The following is a 14398-nucleotide window of genomic DNA, read 5'->3' as shown; positions in this document are numbered from 1 at the left end:
ATCACTTCACAAGTAGTGATGCAGGTCTGAATGTGTCTATCTTTCTCTGTCTGTCTCTATCTCCCTCTCTCCTCTCAATTTCTCTCTGTCCTATCCAATAAAATGAAGAAAGAAAGAAAGAAAGAAAGAAAGAAAGAAAGAAAGAAAGAAAGGGGAAAAAAAAGGTTGCCAGGTACAGTGTATTCATAGTACAGGCACCAAGCCCCAGCGATAACCCTGGAGGAAAAAAAAAATTAGAACCAAAAGTCAGATTATAAAGACTGTTCAAAGAACTATGAATCAAGACTACTGGCTATCAGAGCTCAAGCAAGAGCGGAGAGAAGAAAAGGTAGGAGGGAAGAAGGAAAGGGGAGGAGAGGAAGAGAATGGAGCTCAGACATTGGTTTACACAGACTTTGAATCCAGCCAGTCTGGAGTAGCAGGGATTCTGGAAAGAACTATAGAAACACACCTGAAAACAGACACATAACCAAGTCTACTAGAACCACAGCCAGGAAACCATTAGCTATGCGATTTATTTCTGGAGCATGGGGTTATAGGGGGTTCTTTTTCTACATTACATTATAGTAATGTTTGAATCTTTAAAAATAAACCCAGACTACTTTTGGAATACATTTTTTTTTAAGATTACACAAAAGACAATTTTAAGGGAAAATGTGGTGAGGAAATCAAATATTGAAATCTGTAAACTAATTTTGGCTATTGAATCTAGGAAAAAATAAATGGAAAGGAGCTTCTGAGGGTGGCACTGTTCAATAAGCCAGGAAGTGAAAAAAAAAAAAAAACTAGACAGAATTTAGCAACATGAGACAGTATAGAAGTACTTACTATTTAAAGTCACTTCTCTGTAGTCTCATACTATTTAAAGTCACTTTTCTAGAGTCTCATATCCCTAACTGGAGAAGCCCCAAAAAAGTTTCCAAGAGTGGTTTTGCCTTGGAAAGAACATTTGACTCCTGCTCCAACAAGAATGGCTTTTCAATTTATTATATGAGCTTTAGACAGTTACCAAGTACCCCTTCCCTAAGAGCAAACATAACCCCAAAAAGTCTCATGTGAAGATGCTAACAGTATTGGTCTGCTGTTCAGGGAGAGGTATGTGGTCAGGTACAAGCTGTGAGTCAGGAGACATTCTTTTGAAAGCTGATCTAATCATATAGCTGACCTGGATCTTTTAAAACTAAACAAGAGTCCAGACCATTCTTTAGCACACCAGTTGCCAGGTATGGTTTCATTATAACTGGCAACCCAATACCTATGACATCTTTTTTTGTTTGTTTGTGAGGTGATCTTGGTTTACAAGCTTCTGAATTTTTTAGAAGCATAATTTCTGGGAGTCAGGTGGTAGCACAGCGGGTTAAGCACCGGTGGTACACGGTGCAAGGACTGGTGTAAGGATCCAGTTCGAGCCCCCGGCTCTCCACCTGCAGTCACTTCACAGGCGGTGAAGCAGGTCTGCAGGTGTCTCTTTCTCTCCTCTCTGTCTTCCCCTCCTCTCTCCATTTCTCTCTGTCCTATCCAACAACGACAACATCAATAATAACAACAATAACTACAACAATAAAAAAAACAAGGGCAACAAAAGGGAAAATAAATTTTTTTTAAAGAAGCATAATTTCTTCCTTCCTTCCTTCCTTTCATTCTTTCTTTCTTTCCTCTTGGGTTATCACTGGGGTAGAAGTATAATTTCTCAGGGGCCAGGTGGTGTTGCACCTGGTAGAATGCACATGTTACAGTGCTCAAGGGCCCTAGTTCAAAGTCCCTGGTCCCCAGCTGTGGGGATCCTCAGCTGTGGGGGTCCCCAGCTGTGGTGTAGAGGACAAGAACACTTCCATAAACCAGAGCTGAGCAGTGCTCTGGTAAAAAAGGAAGAAAGAACGAAAGGAAGGGAGGGAAGGAAGGAAAGAAAAAGAAAGAAAGAAAGAAAGAAAGAAAGAAAGAAAGAAAGGAAGGAAGGAAGGAAGGAAGACAAGCAGGGGAGACAGCACAATGGTTATGCAAAGAGACTCTCAAACCAGAGGCTACAAAACCCCAGGTTCAATCCCCATATCACCATAAACCTCTGGTAAAACAAAACAAAAAACCCTTCATGAGAGGTAAAGCAATCCTAAAGGTGTTTCTTTCTTCCTCTTTTTTTTTGTCTCCAGGGTTATTGCTGGGGCTTGGTGCCTGCACTATGAATTCACTGCTCCTGGAGGCCATCTTTTCCCTTTTGTTGTCCTTATTATTTATCGTTTTGCTGTTATTATTGTTGTTGTTGTTTTTGGGTAGGACAGAGAGAGATCGAGAGAGGACAGGAAAACAGAGAGGGGGAGAGAAAGATAGACACTTGCAGACTTGCTTCACCACCTGTGAGGCAACCCCCCTGTAGGTGGGGTGCTGGGGGCTTGAACCAGGATCCTTAGCTGGTCCTTGCACTTTGCGCCATGTGCACTTATCCCACTGCACCACCACCAGGTCCCCTCTTTCTTCCTCTTATCTCCCTCTCCCCTCTCAATTTTTCTGTCTCAATCAATCAAGATAATTTCTCACCTCTTAAAAATGCATTATCTTGTGGTCTGGGAGGTGGTGTAGTGGATAAAGCATCGGACTCTCAGGCATGAGGTCCTGAGTTCAATCCCCAGCAGCACATGTACCAGGGTGATGCATGGCTCTTTCTCTTTCCTCCTATGTTTCTCATTAATAAATAAATACTTTAAAAATGTTTTTTAAAAAATGCATTGGGAGTCAGGCTGTAGCGCAGTGGGTTAAGCGCAGGTGGCACAAAGCACAAGGACCGGCATAAGGATCCTGGTTTGAACCCCGGCTCCCCACCTGCAGGGGAGTCGCTTTACAAGCGGTGAAGCAGGTCTGCAGGTATCTAGCTTTCTCTCCTCCTCTCTGTCTTCCCCTCCTCTGTCCATTTCTCTCTGTCCTATCCAACAACGACAACAACAATAATAACTACAACAATAAAACAACAAGGGCAACAAAAGGGAATAAATAAATAAAATAAATATAAAAAAATGCATTATCTTGCCTCTACCCCCAAATTTCATTGGACCACCTATCTCAACTCTGTAGCCCTGCTCTGTCTCTATCCAATAAATACATATTTTAAAAATATTTTTAAATGGCATTTACATAGATATGCCATATGTGATTTTTTAAAAATTATTTATTCATGAGAAAGATAGGAGGAGAGAAAGAACCAGCTATCACTCTGGTACATGTGCTGCCAGGGAGGGAACTTGGGACCTCATGGTTGAGAATCCAATGCTTTATCTACTGTGCCACCTCCTGGACCACTGAATTTTTTTTTTTTAAACCAAAGCACTGCTCGGCTCTATCTTATAGTGGTGTGGGGATTGAACCTGGGGCCCTGAACGTCAGGCATTAGAGTCTGCATTGCCATTAAACTATCTCCCCCTCCCACCATATCTTCATTTCAAAATAATATGATGCACTGTAAGAATAATAATAATAAAAAAACCTTTTTAAATAAAAAGGGACAATGAGTGTGATAGGGTGAGGACTATTGTTCTAAGTCAGTCATGGTTGTCCTAGTCCTCTTTCTAGGATGAGTGGGGCATGTCATCCAGTTCTGTGTGATGATACATAATGGCATATCCTGGAGGACTTCTGGGAAGGGGTTCCTTGTTTCATGCTAGCCTGTGATGAACTGAAGACCTAGGCCTGTCTGGTTACTGGTCTGAGGATAAAGCAAGTATGAGGAGGTAGCTCCAGGAGAGTCATGGACAGCTGAAACTGGAGCCCTGAGGTTCTCTGCATCTGAAGTCTGCCTGAACTGGGAACTTCCTGCTAGGTAATGTAATAGCTCCTTTTCTGTAGCAGCCAGGTTGGATCAAGTTTTCTCTTTATTTGTAGCTGAAAGCAGCCTAAAACAGTCACCTTGTAGAGACAGACGGTGCTAGGAAGGGAAGGGGAATCAAGGCAGCAGAGTGGAGAAAGCATGATCTTGGGAGACAGATACTTTGAGGCTCAAATTCTGATTCTGTGATTTGTTAGCTGTGTACCCTTGGACAAATTATGTAAGCTCTCTGAGCCTTAGTTTCCTTACTGATAAACTAGAAACAGGGACACCTGCTTTACATGGTCACTATGGGAATGAATGAATTTATACTTGCTCTCAACCTTGTGCTTGGCAGGGTACAAACACCTAGTAGCTGGTGGCCTATGATTTTTTTAATTATTTATTTATTTTTACTGTGTTGAAGGAATGAATACTGGTATAGAGCACCGGTGGCGATTATTAACCAACTAATCTGGAGAAAGGAAAAGGACTCACAGCAGTCTGAGCAGTGATGTGTGTGCAACCCACAATTTTGGCTCCAGCCAGTGGCTTTTCTCCTTGGGCCCTCTTCCTCAGAGCCATCAGGGCAGGCATTTCTGAAAAGACCAACATGTACAGCAATGTTAGGGAGGGGGGGGGATGAAATAAAATAACAGAAAAGCTCACTCTCTGAGAGCTAAGATCCTTCCCCTGATCAGGTTTTCTGTTAGATTATGTCCTGAACTCAGACTATCACACTGGGGACTGGGTGGATGTCCCTGCAGTAGAGTACACATGTGCCAATGAGTGAGGACCTGAGTTCAAATCCTTGGTCCCCACCTGCAGGGGAGAAGCCTCACAAGTGGTGAAGCAGTGCTGCAGGTATCTCTCTTTCTCTCTTCCCTTTTCTCTGTTTCTACCCAATAAATAAATTAAATATGTAAGGCCATGTATCATACTGCAATTGTTTCATAAGCTATTAGACCCCAATCCATATAAATAGATTATCATTATCATAAACAAAAAGACACAGGCAGTTTAAGAAGGAAAAGGGACTTTCTTTCTTTACCTTGTTCAGCAATTTCAATTTCCCTTCGTCCAAACTCTGCCTGTTTGATATTCTTGACACAGAAGTCACTGCTTCCCTTGGAGTTCTTTTGCTGCTTGTCCCTGGGAGAAGTCTCATCATCAGAGCTATCTGTATATGAAGCCGCTGGAAGGACAGAATAATAATAGAAAAAAAAAATCTCAGAGAAAAGAATTTATTTTTACTTTAAAAATTTTTTATCGGGGAATTAATGTTTTACATTCGACAGTAAATATAATAGTTTGTACATGCATAACATTTCCCAGATTTCCATATAATACAACTAGGTCCTCTGTCATCCTTTTTAGACCTGTATTCTCCCCCCTACCCACCCCAGAGTCTTTTACTTTGGTGCAATACGCCAACTCCAGTTCAGGTTCTACTTGTGTTTTCTCTTCTGATCAAAAACAATGATTTCTTCTAACGCTGTAGATCACACAGTGAACTGCGGCTTCTCTAATGACCTGGTACCATGCAAACTCACACACTGGTAAGTCCCTGCCTCAATTATCAGAAGGAGAAGCTGAGAGAAGTAGACAGAGACACTCCTCCTGGAAAGCATTAGTTTGACATCTGTCTGTAGAACATGCAGGGGTCTTTGACTACTCAAAAAGAGAGGTCCCACCATGCCACCAACAGGTAAAAGTTCTTAACAAAGGCTCATGACCACTGTTGACATGGGCCTTTTCTGAGCTCTTGGTTACTCTGCTCTGTCTGCTGCTTAAAGTCTGATGTAATTTTGGGCTTTAGTACAATAACCGAATAGATAACAAGAAACTTGAAAACAAGAAACTCCTGGGAAAGCAATTACAAAACACACAAAAGGTGTCTGACATAATAGGGCTTTTTTCTTTTTCTTTTCTTTTTAAAGACTGGCTCTAATGATGCTGAAAAATGAGTCTACGTAGGCCCAATTAGACACTGACAATGAAGTTCTTTCTTGCAGGCATCAGTGGTCCTATGTAGGCATTTTGGATTCTCAAAGAAGCTGAGAAACTCTCTTTTAGTCTAATGAAATGCTCTGGTAACAAATCCACCTCACAATATATGCTAGAGAGCTAAGGTCTAAAAGTTGTGATTATGACTCAAGGTAGAAACTGTGCTAGACCACTGTTTTGCTGAGGTCTTTTGGTTTTCATATAAAACTGTAGCTGTTGATTTTTTGCAGAGTGATTTAATTTCCTTTGATTTGTATGTTTTTAGAAAATATATATATATTGCCTCCAGGGTTTATCGCTGGGGCTCAGTGCCTGCACTACAAATCCACTGCTCCTGGAAGCCATCTTATTTCCATTGTTGTTGCTGGATAGGACAGAGAGAAATTGAGAGAGATGGGGAAGACAGAGAGGGGAAGAGAAAGATAAACACCTGCAGACCTGCTTCATGTCTTTGAAGTGATCCCCTCCCCCTGGTTGGGAACTGGGGGCTTGAACTGGGATCCTTGAGCTTTGCACTATGTGTGGTTAACCCAGTGTGCTACTGCCTTGCCCCCTATTATATTTTTTAATTTGACAAGACAGAGAGACACTGAAAAGGGGAGGGGAGATAGAGAAGAAGCAGAGAGAGAAACCTGCAGACGTGCTTTTCACTATTTTCGAAGCTTCCCACTGGCAGGTGGGGACTCAAGGCTTGAACCTGGGTCTCTGCATGGTAACATGTGTGCTCTACCAGGTGTGCCACGGCACAGCTGATTTATGTTTTTAACTTTTGTGAATGATTTCTCCCTAAGCATTCTTCAAAGAGGGAAGAAGAAAGTGGGGGATGGGGGTGGTGGTGGGAGATACACATCCCACAGCACCAAAGCTTCCTCTGATATATTGGAGGCTGGGCTCAAACCTGGGCGGGAGCACGGGAAAGCAGCAAGCTATCCAAGTGGGCTCTTTTGCCCACCCAGATTTTTTTTTTGGGGGGGGTAGAATGGTGTTGGGGGCTGGGAAGTGGTTAGGGGACATACAGCACTGCCTATATACCATTATTTATCTTCCAAGGAGGTAAGAATACTTCCAACACTTCTAAGAGGACAAAGTTGCAAAAGTTGAGAGTTTCTCGGGTCTACCGTGCCCTGATCTCCTTATATCCAGAGCATTAAGGCATTTCTGGGATTTCTTCGCCAAGGGTGTAGCTCTAGGAGGGCTGCAAAAGGCAAGTCTGACCTTGCCCAGCTAATCAGGCAGGCCACTGTAAAGTGTGTAGGCAGCAGTGGCCCGAGTAGCTCTCTTATAGCTGGAAAAAACTGCCCTGGAGCAAAGTCCTAACACAAGGCAACAAGAATGAACATGGGCACTGAGGGAGGTGAAGGTAAATCCCCAAAGGGACTTTTGTTCTTAATAGGAGCTAATCTGTACACAAAGTTTTCAGAGCTCCCTCCTAAAACGACTGAGAGCTCAAAGTACCTTTGGCAACAGAGCGCAGAAACTGCTTCCCTGGAAGTCAGCTGTTTCACTAATCAATACCCAGGAATGGCTGATTATGACCTAGCAGCTTAAGGGAACCATGATTCTATCACCAGAGAATAAAAATATAGTGGCCATCCTTAATGTGGATCCAATTTTATAGAGTAGCTGGTTTTGAATAAAGTGTTTCATACTCAGAAGATTCTTGAATTTCAAAGCTTTTCCTAGCAATTGAGTGTTTTCCAGTGGTGTTATGTCTTTTAAACTGTAGTTATTTATAAGACTGAATAAAAGAGAGATTTTGAGTGAGGGGGGTGGAGGGAGGGAGAGATAGAGATAGAGATAGATAGAGAAAGAAAGAAAGAAAGAAAGAAAGAAAGAAAGGAAGAAAGAAAGAAAGAGAGAACACACACACTAGAGCATCACTCTGGCATATGTGATGCCCAGGATCAAACTCAGGACCTAATGTTTGTGAGTCCAGTGCTTTATTCACTGTACCACTTCCTAGGCTGCCCCAATGGTGATTAAAATATAGTGCTCTAGAGTCAGAAAGGTTTTTGGTTATAGTGTCAGACAACCTCTGTTTCTGGGTGTATAAAATAGAGGAGATAAAAAAAAAGAAAAAAGACTGGGGTGGGGGGGAGAGAATACAGGTCCAAAAGGGATGACAGAGGACCTAGTGGGGGTTGTATTGTTATATGGAAAACAGAGAAATGTTATGCATGTACAAACTATTGTATTTACTGTCAAATGTAAAACAGTAATTCCCCAATAAAGAAATTTTTTTAAAAAATAGAGGGGAATCCAGCAGTAGCGCAGTGTGTTAAGCGCACGTGGTGCATAGTACAAGGACTGGCATAAGGATCCCAGTTTGAGCCCCCGGCTCCCCACCTGCAGGGGAGTCGTTTCACAAGTGATGAAGTAGGTCTGCAGGTGTCTATCCTTCTCTCCTCCTGTCTGTCTTCCCCTCCTCTCTCTATTTCTCTCTGTCCTATGTAACAATGACAACATCAATAACAACAATAATAACTACAACAATAATAAAAAATAACAAGGGTAACAAAAGGGAAAATAAATAAATAAATATTTGAAAAAAAATTTTTAATAGAGGAGATACTGAAACCTTTTTAATAGGGCAGCTAATTCATTCACACATTCAGTTCATTCAATAAATGTTTATCATATGTTCACCAGGCACCGGGCACAGACTAAGAACTGGGGATACAGGACAGATGTGAACTGTATTTACCTTCATGGAGTTTTCAGTCTAGTAGGTGAGTCAGACATGAAATGACTAATTGCAAGATTGACTATTTAGAGTTTTTTTCTTTTCATATGGCTATGGTATATGCTTTTAATGTATAATCTTTGACTATAACCAAAGACAAGAAATTTTGAAAAGATTTCAAATAAGATAGTGTAAGTAAAGTGAATAGTGCAACGTCTGGTCTAAACTAAGTAGTCACTCACCAAATGAAACCTGATATTATACTGGTTGTAATATATATATATTAATATTTATTTATTCCCTTTTTGTTGTCCTTGCTGTTTTATTGTTGTAGTTATTATTGTTATTGATGTTGTCATTGTTGGATAGGACAGAGAGAAATAGAGAGACATGGGGAAGACAGAAAGGGGAAAGAAAGACACCTGCAGACCTGCTTCATTGCCTGTGCAGTGACTCCCCTGCAGGTGGGGAGCCAGGGGCTTGAACCGGAATCCTTACGCCATTCCTTGAGCTTTGCACCACCTGCACTTAACCTACTGTGCTACCGCCCAACTCCCTTTTTTTTTTTTTTCTTCCAGGGTTATCACTGGGGCTTGGTGCCTACACTAGGTATCCACTGCTCCTGGAGGCCATTTTTCCCATTTTGTTGCCCTTGTTGTTGCTGTTGTTGTTGGATAGGACAGAGAGAAATCGAGAGAGATGGGGAAGACAGAAAGAGGAAAAGAAAGATAGACACTTATAGACCTGCTTCACCGCTTGCAAAGTGACCCCCCCTGCATGTGGGGAGCCGGGGCCTTCAATTAGGATCCTTACACTGGTCCTTGTGCTTCATACTGTTTGCATTTAACCCACTGTGCTACTGCCTGGCCCCCTGTTGCATATATATATATATATATTTTTTTTTATTGAGGAAATTATATATTATTTTTTAAACTTATCTTTATTTTTTTTTATTGGATAGAAACAGTCAGAAATCAGGAGGGATGGGGGAGATAGAGAGGGAGAGAGACAGAGAGACACTTGCAGCACTGCTTCACCACTTGTAAGGCTTTCCCACTGCAGGTGGGGACCTGGGGCTCAAACCCGGGTCCTTGTGCATTGTGACATGTGCACTCAACCAGGTACACCACCACTTGGTCCCCAGGAAATTATATTTCTGACTTGTTTCACTGAACATGAATTTTTCAAGGTCCATCCAAGATCGGCTGAAAATGGTGAAGTCACCATTTTTTATAGCTGAGTGGTATTCATATATATGTGTGTGTGTGTGTGTGTGTGTGTGTGTGTGTGTGTGTGTGTGTATCACAACTTGCTCAGCCACTCATCTGTTGTTGGATACCTGGGTTGCTTCCAGGTTTTGGCTATTACAAATTGTGCTGCTAAGAACGTATGTGTACACAGATCTTTTTGGATGGGTGTATTGGGTTCCTTAGGATATATCCCTAGGAGAGAAATTGCAGTATCATAGGGTAGGTCCATTTCTAGCCTTCTGAGAGTTCTCCAGACTGTTCTCCACAGAGGTTGGACCAATTGACATTCCCACCAGCTGTGCAGGAGGGTTCCTTTGACCCCACACCCTCTCCGGCATTTGCTGCTGTTACCTTTTCTGATGTATGACATTGTCATAGGAGTGAAGTGGTATCTCATTGTTGTCTTTATTTGCATTTCTCTTACAGAGACTTAAGACTCCCTATTCTTTATCCTTCTGGGAGCACGGACTAAAATTCTTTATGGGGTGCAGAAGGTGCTGTTTAAGACTTTTTACAGGGTCAGGTGGTAGTGTACCTGGTTGAGTGCATATGTTTCAATGCACAAGGACCAGGGTTCAATCTCCCAATCCCTATCTTCAGGGGGAAAGCTTTGTGAGTGGTAAAGCAGTGTTGCAGGTGTCTGTCTCTCTCTCTATATATTACCCACTTCCCTATCGATTTCTAACTATCTCTCCCCAGTAAATGAATAGAGATAAAACATTTATTAAAAAGTTTTTACTTATGTTTAGAATTTTGAAAGGGAGAAGAATAGCACACAGAGTATATTATTCAGCAGTTCCTTTTTTCTGTCTCAACACCACTGATAAAATTCCCCCAAAATCTCCTCTCAAGAGAAGCACTCTAATTTTTTACTTGAATTCTTCTTCACTCAACTTAAAAAAACAAAAAAATATGTCTTTACTCTAAAAGCTGGGGCCGGGGGGGGGGGGGGTTGTTTTCTTAACTTTAGTCAAATGGTTGCTAGTTCAACCAATCTTATTCCCTAAGCCAAAATAAATTTGTTTTCAAAGGGTCAACTGTGTAGATCTGTTAGTAGGTGAGAACCAAAAGCAGAAGTGGTCTAGATTATGTAGTATGTGGATGCAAAATGGTTGACAGGCTCATACCAAAGAAAGTGTTATTTCTGCAAAGACAGTGGACAAACTGTTCTTGAATGAGATTAACATTTATATTTTGAATCCTTACTCATTCCTACCACTCTGCTTAAAGAGCAAATGCGTTAGTTGAAATAGCATTAAAGACTTTTCCTCAAAAATTTGAAGAAACACATATGTACACACATACTCGAGTGGCTGCTAAAGTACTTGTAATTATCAACATACTCTGAAGTCTAGAGTCATAATTTAATTAAACATAAACAAGGTAGTACTGAAGTATAGGCCTGTGATCTTAGCTCCAGTTTCATTTCTAGTTGATTAACCAGTTTTCAATTTTTCCAATTCTAAAACATATAGTATAGATCCTTCTTTCCCATATTCTGTTTTTTCCCCTTCTACCAGAAAAATCTTGTGGTTAAATAAGGTAATGACATATATATATCATAAAGGGGGGGGAGTATTCTTAAGTATAAAAGTAACGGGTTGGGGAGATAGCTCAGCCTGCTAGCAGCAACTTGCCTGCCTAAGATCTCAGAGGACACAGGTCTAGTCCCCAAGCACCACTGTATACCAGAGCTCAGCAGTGCTCTGTTCCTCTTTCTCCTATCTCAATCTCTCTGTTTCTGTTTTAGGGCTGGGGAGATAGTATAGTAGTTATATAAAATAACTTTCATGCTTTAGGCGCCAATTGTCCCAGGTTCAATCCCCAGCACCACCATATGCCAGTGATAAACCGTATGGTGGTAAAAACAAACAAACAAGCAACAGCAATGACAACAACAAATTTACTTTAAAAAAAGTAATGTAAAGGCCAATATAATGTAATGTAATGTAATGTAATGTAATGTTCTATTATCTCATAGTTCCCCAGAATCAAAATACAACTTGATGAGTCACTAACCCATGCTCTATCCCAGCATAAGCATTAATTCACTGGGGCTCAGGCCTTATCTCCCAGAAGCTTGATAGTTTGTAGAAGCTGCAGAGAGTATTCTGTTTGTATTGGTCCCATCAGAATAATATTTTACTGTGGCATTCTTGAAGGGCCCAGTCTCACCACAGCCAGGCTCATTCTTTGATTTTATTACTATTATTATTTCTTTATAAAGAGGAAACACTGACAAGACCATAGGATAAGAGGGATACAACTCCACACAATTCCCACCACCAGAACTCTGTATCCCATCCCCCACCCTGCAGGTGGGGAGCTGGGGGCTTGAACCCAGATTCTTATGCTGGTCCTTGCGCTTTGTGCCATGTGCGCTTAACCTGCTGTGCTACTGCTCAGCCCCAGTAACTACTTTCTTATTCAACAAATAAATTTACATGTAGTTTGTAATAAAAGTTAATTTTTTATTTTTTATTTTTTATATTTATTTATTCCCTTTGTTGCCCTTGTTTTATTGTTGTAGTTATTGTTGTTGTTGTTATTGATGTCATTGTTGTTGGATAGGACAGAGAGAAATGGAGAGAGGAGGGGAAGACAGAGAGGGGGAGAGAAAGACAGACACCTGCAGACCTGCTTCACTGCCTGTGAAGCGACTCCCCAGCAGGTGGGGAGCCGGGGGCTTGAACCAGCGGGTCCTTGTGCTTCACGCCATGTGAGCTTACCGCTGCGCCACCGCCCAGCTCCCAATAAAAGTGAATTTTAATGTGAAGAGATAACTACGGCAAACATTCGTATACATTCTAACATAAGAGGAAAATGAAATAGCTCCATATTAGCTCAGATGCAGGCTACTGTTACACAACTAATGCTTCAAGGGAATCCTACAAGCTAAAAGTTCATGCAGCCTTAAATGATAATGCACGCCAGGGCCCATATACTTGTAGTAAGGCTAGTGTGATAAGTAATATGATGTCACAGTTCAGAAGAGACGGCAAAGTCCTCATTTTGAACTAGTTATGTTTTCAGGATTTGGGGGGGGGGGCAGTTAAGTTTCCCTACTAACTTGCAAAGACCAGCTGACAGGATGGAAAGTACCTCTTCTATTTTCAAAAACAGAAAAAAACACACGCTTTACATGTATTCAGTGAAGGTCACCAGGGAGCCTATAGTCTCTCCCCTGAATAAATCAGAGCTCACTTGCCTTAGTTACCTTCTTCTACGTTTATTGCCTCTATTAAATCCCACTCTGAACCCTTTAGTGAAATCCAAAGGTTCTAACCAGACTTTTGGTCTACACCTCACATAAGAATCAAAATGTTTATTCCAAAACACAGCCTTGACCATTCTTAAGTAGCCTTGGATTATTGAGAGGAGTGTCTGTTGGTCATATTAGGTGGGTCCAAAGCTGCTCAGTACTTACCTGAACTGTAGCTGTCAGTAGATGACTGCGAAATGGACCGTGACAGAGAGCGACGTCCAATCTTGGTAGGGCGTTTATTGAATTCTTGCTTCTGGTCTGCAAACTGGATCTGCTAAGACAAAGAACTCTAGTTATAAAAATGGAAAGAATTTCCAATTCCAAGCTGGCATTATAGGATCTTGTTTTCCTTCATGTTTGATCTGACTGGACCAGCTCCTAGCTGGAACGTTAAAATTCTTTGGAGAGAATAATGCTTGTCTACCAAATAAAAATATTTAATATGTACTGGATAATGAAACTGTGACGAAACACCGGAGAGAATGGAATGTTCTGGCTAAAACAAATGCTTAGAAAGTTGATTTGTATTCAGAAAGAAACCCTTTCTGTAGTTTCACTGAAAACTAAAGCTGGGAAGAATCTCTAAGACAATTATAATCTTCATTAACCTAGATGAAAAAACTGCAAGGTACAGAAAGATAAAGTAAGTTGCCTTTAGATTTTAGGAGTTTTGGGAAATGTCATGGTATAATGAAACAACAAAACATTCCATCCAGATAGAACTTTCTGGAACTGTACTCTAATCCTGCCTGTGCTACTTATCTGCTATGTGATGTTGGTCAAGATGCTTTTGTGAGTCTCGTTTTCTGGTAAAATACAAGAAATATGACAGTACTTCACAAATTTTAGAGACAGATGTATGTGAACTGTGAAGCATACCTAACCCTACTCTCATCCTTCCAGCTCAAGGTTTTTGTATGTCTTGTGTCACTCTATTTTCTAAAGGTTTTCTAAAATGCACCAATTAGCTTTTCAGTACTAATAAGCACAGTAAATAAAGATATCTAAAAGCCACAAGACTGGCTATTGCTAACTTGTACAGATGTAGGAGCTGGGTGGCAATACCCTGGAGACTGCATCTGACAATGTCTGATAAAAACTGGGGTTTTTAATCCTGCTGGGGGTGGGGAGACAGAGTGATGGTGCACCAGTTTTGCATCTGTAAAGTCTCAGGCTCAACGCCTGGCAGCCCATCATGTCAGAACTGAGCAATGCTCTAGTCTCCCTCTCTCATGAAAAAATTTAAACCTTTCCTGTAATTCTCTCTTCTTGCTGCTTTTGGAAGTTCCAGCTGACACTTTCTTACATTTATAATTCTAAATTCCTATTACTCAAGAAATCGCTTTTTGTCACACTGAATGTTTGCACAATTGTTTGATTATTCTGGATCCAAGGTGGCAGAG

General features: G+C 41.1%; 1 protein-coding gene across 6 annotated transcripts in view; it reads right to left on the bottom strand.

Moving 5' to 3' along the window:
- Positions 1–14398, bottom strand: part of AHCYL2 (adenosylhomocysteinase like 2) — a 207166-nt gene that overhangs the window by 49566 nt on the left and 143202 nt on the right. For 3 of the 6 annotated variants that reach the window (XM_060196543.1, XM_016188601.2, XM_016188600.2), the window contains 3 exons: positions 13158–13269; positions 4842–4985; positions 4289–4389 (listed from right to left, as the gene is read on the bottom strand). In XM_060196543.1, coding sequence (XP_060052526.1) covers positions 4289–4389; positions 4842–4985; positions 13158–13269 — 357 coding nt within the window. The remainder of the gene's footprint in view (positions 1–4288; positions 4390–4841; positions 4986–13157; positions 13270–14398) is intronic. The other 3 variants (XM_060196544.1, XM_016188603.2, XM_007524192.3) reach the window with 1 other exon arrangement.

This window comes from Erinaceus europaeus, chromosome 8, assembly GCF_950295315.1.
Source record: "Erinaceus europaeus chromosome 8, mEriEur2.1, whole genome shotgun sequence".
Lineage (NCBI taxonomy): Eukaryota > Metazoa > Chordata > Mammalia > Eulipotyphla > Erinaceidae > Erinaceus > Erinaceus europaeus.
This window is presented reverse-complemented; position numbering and strand designations above follow the sequence as displayed.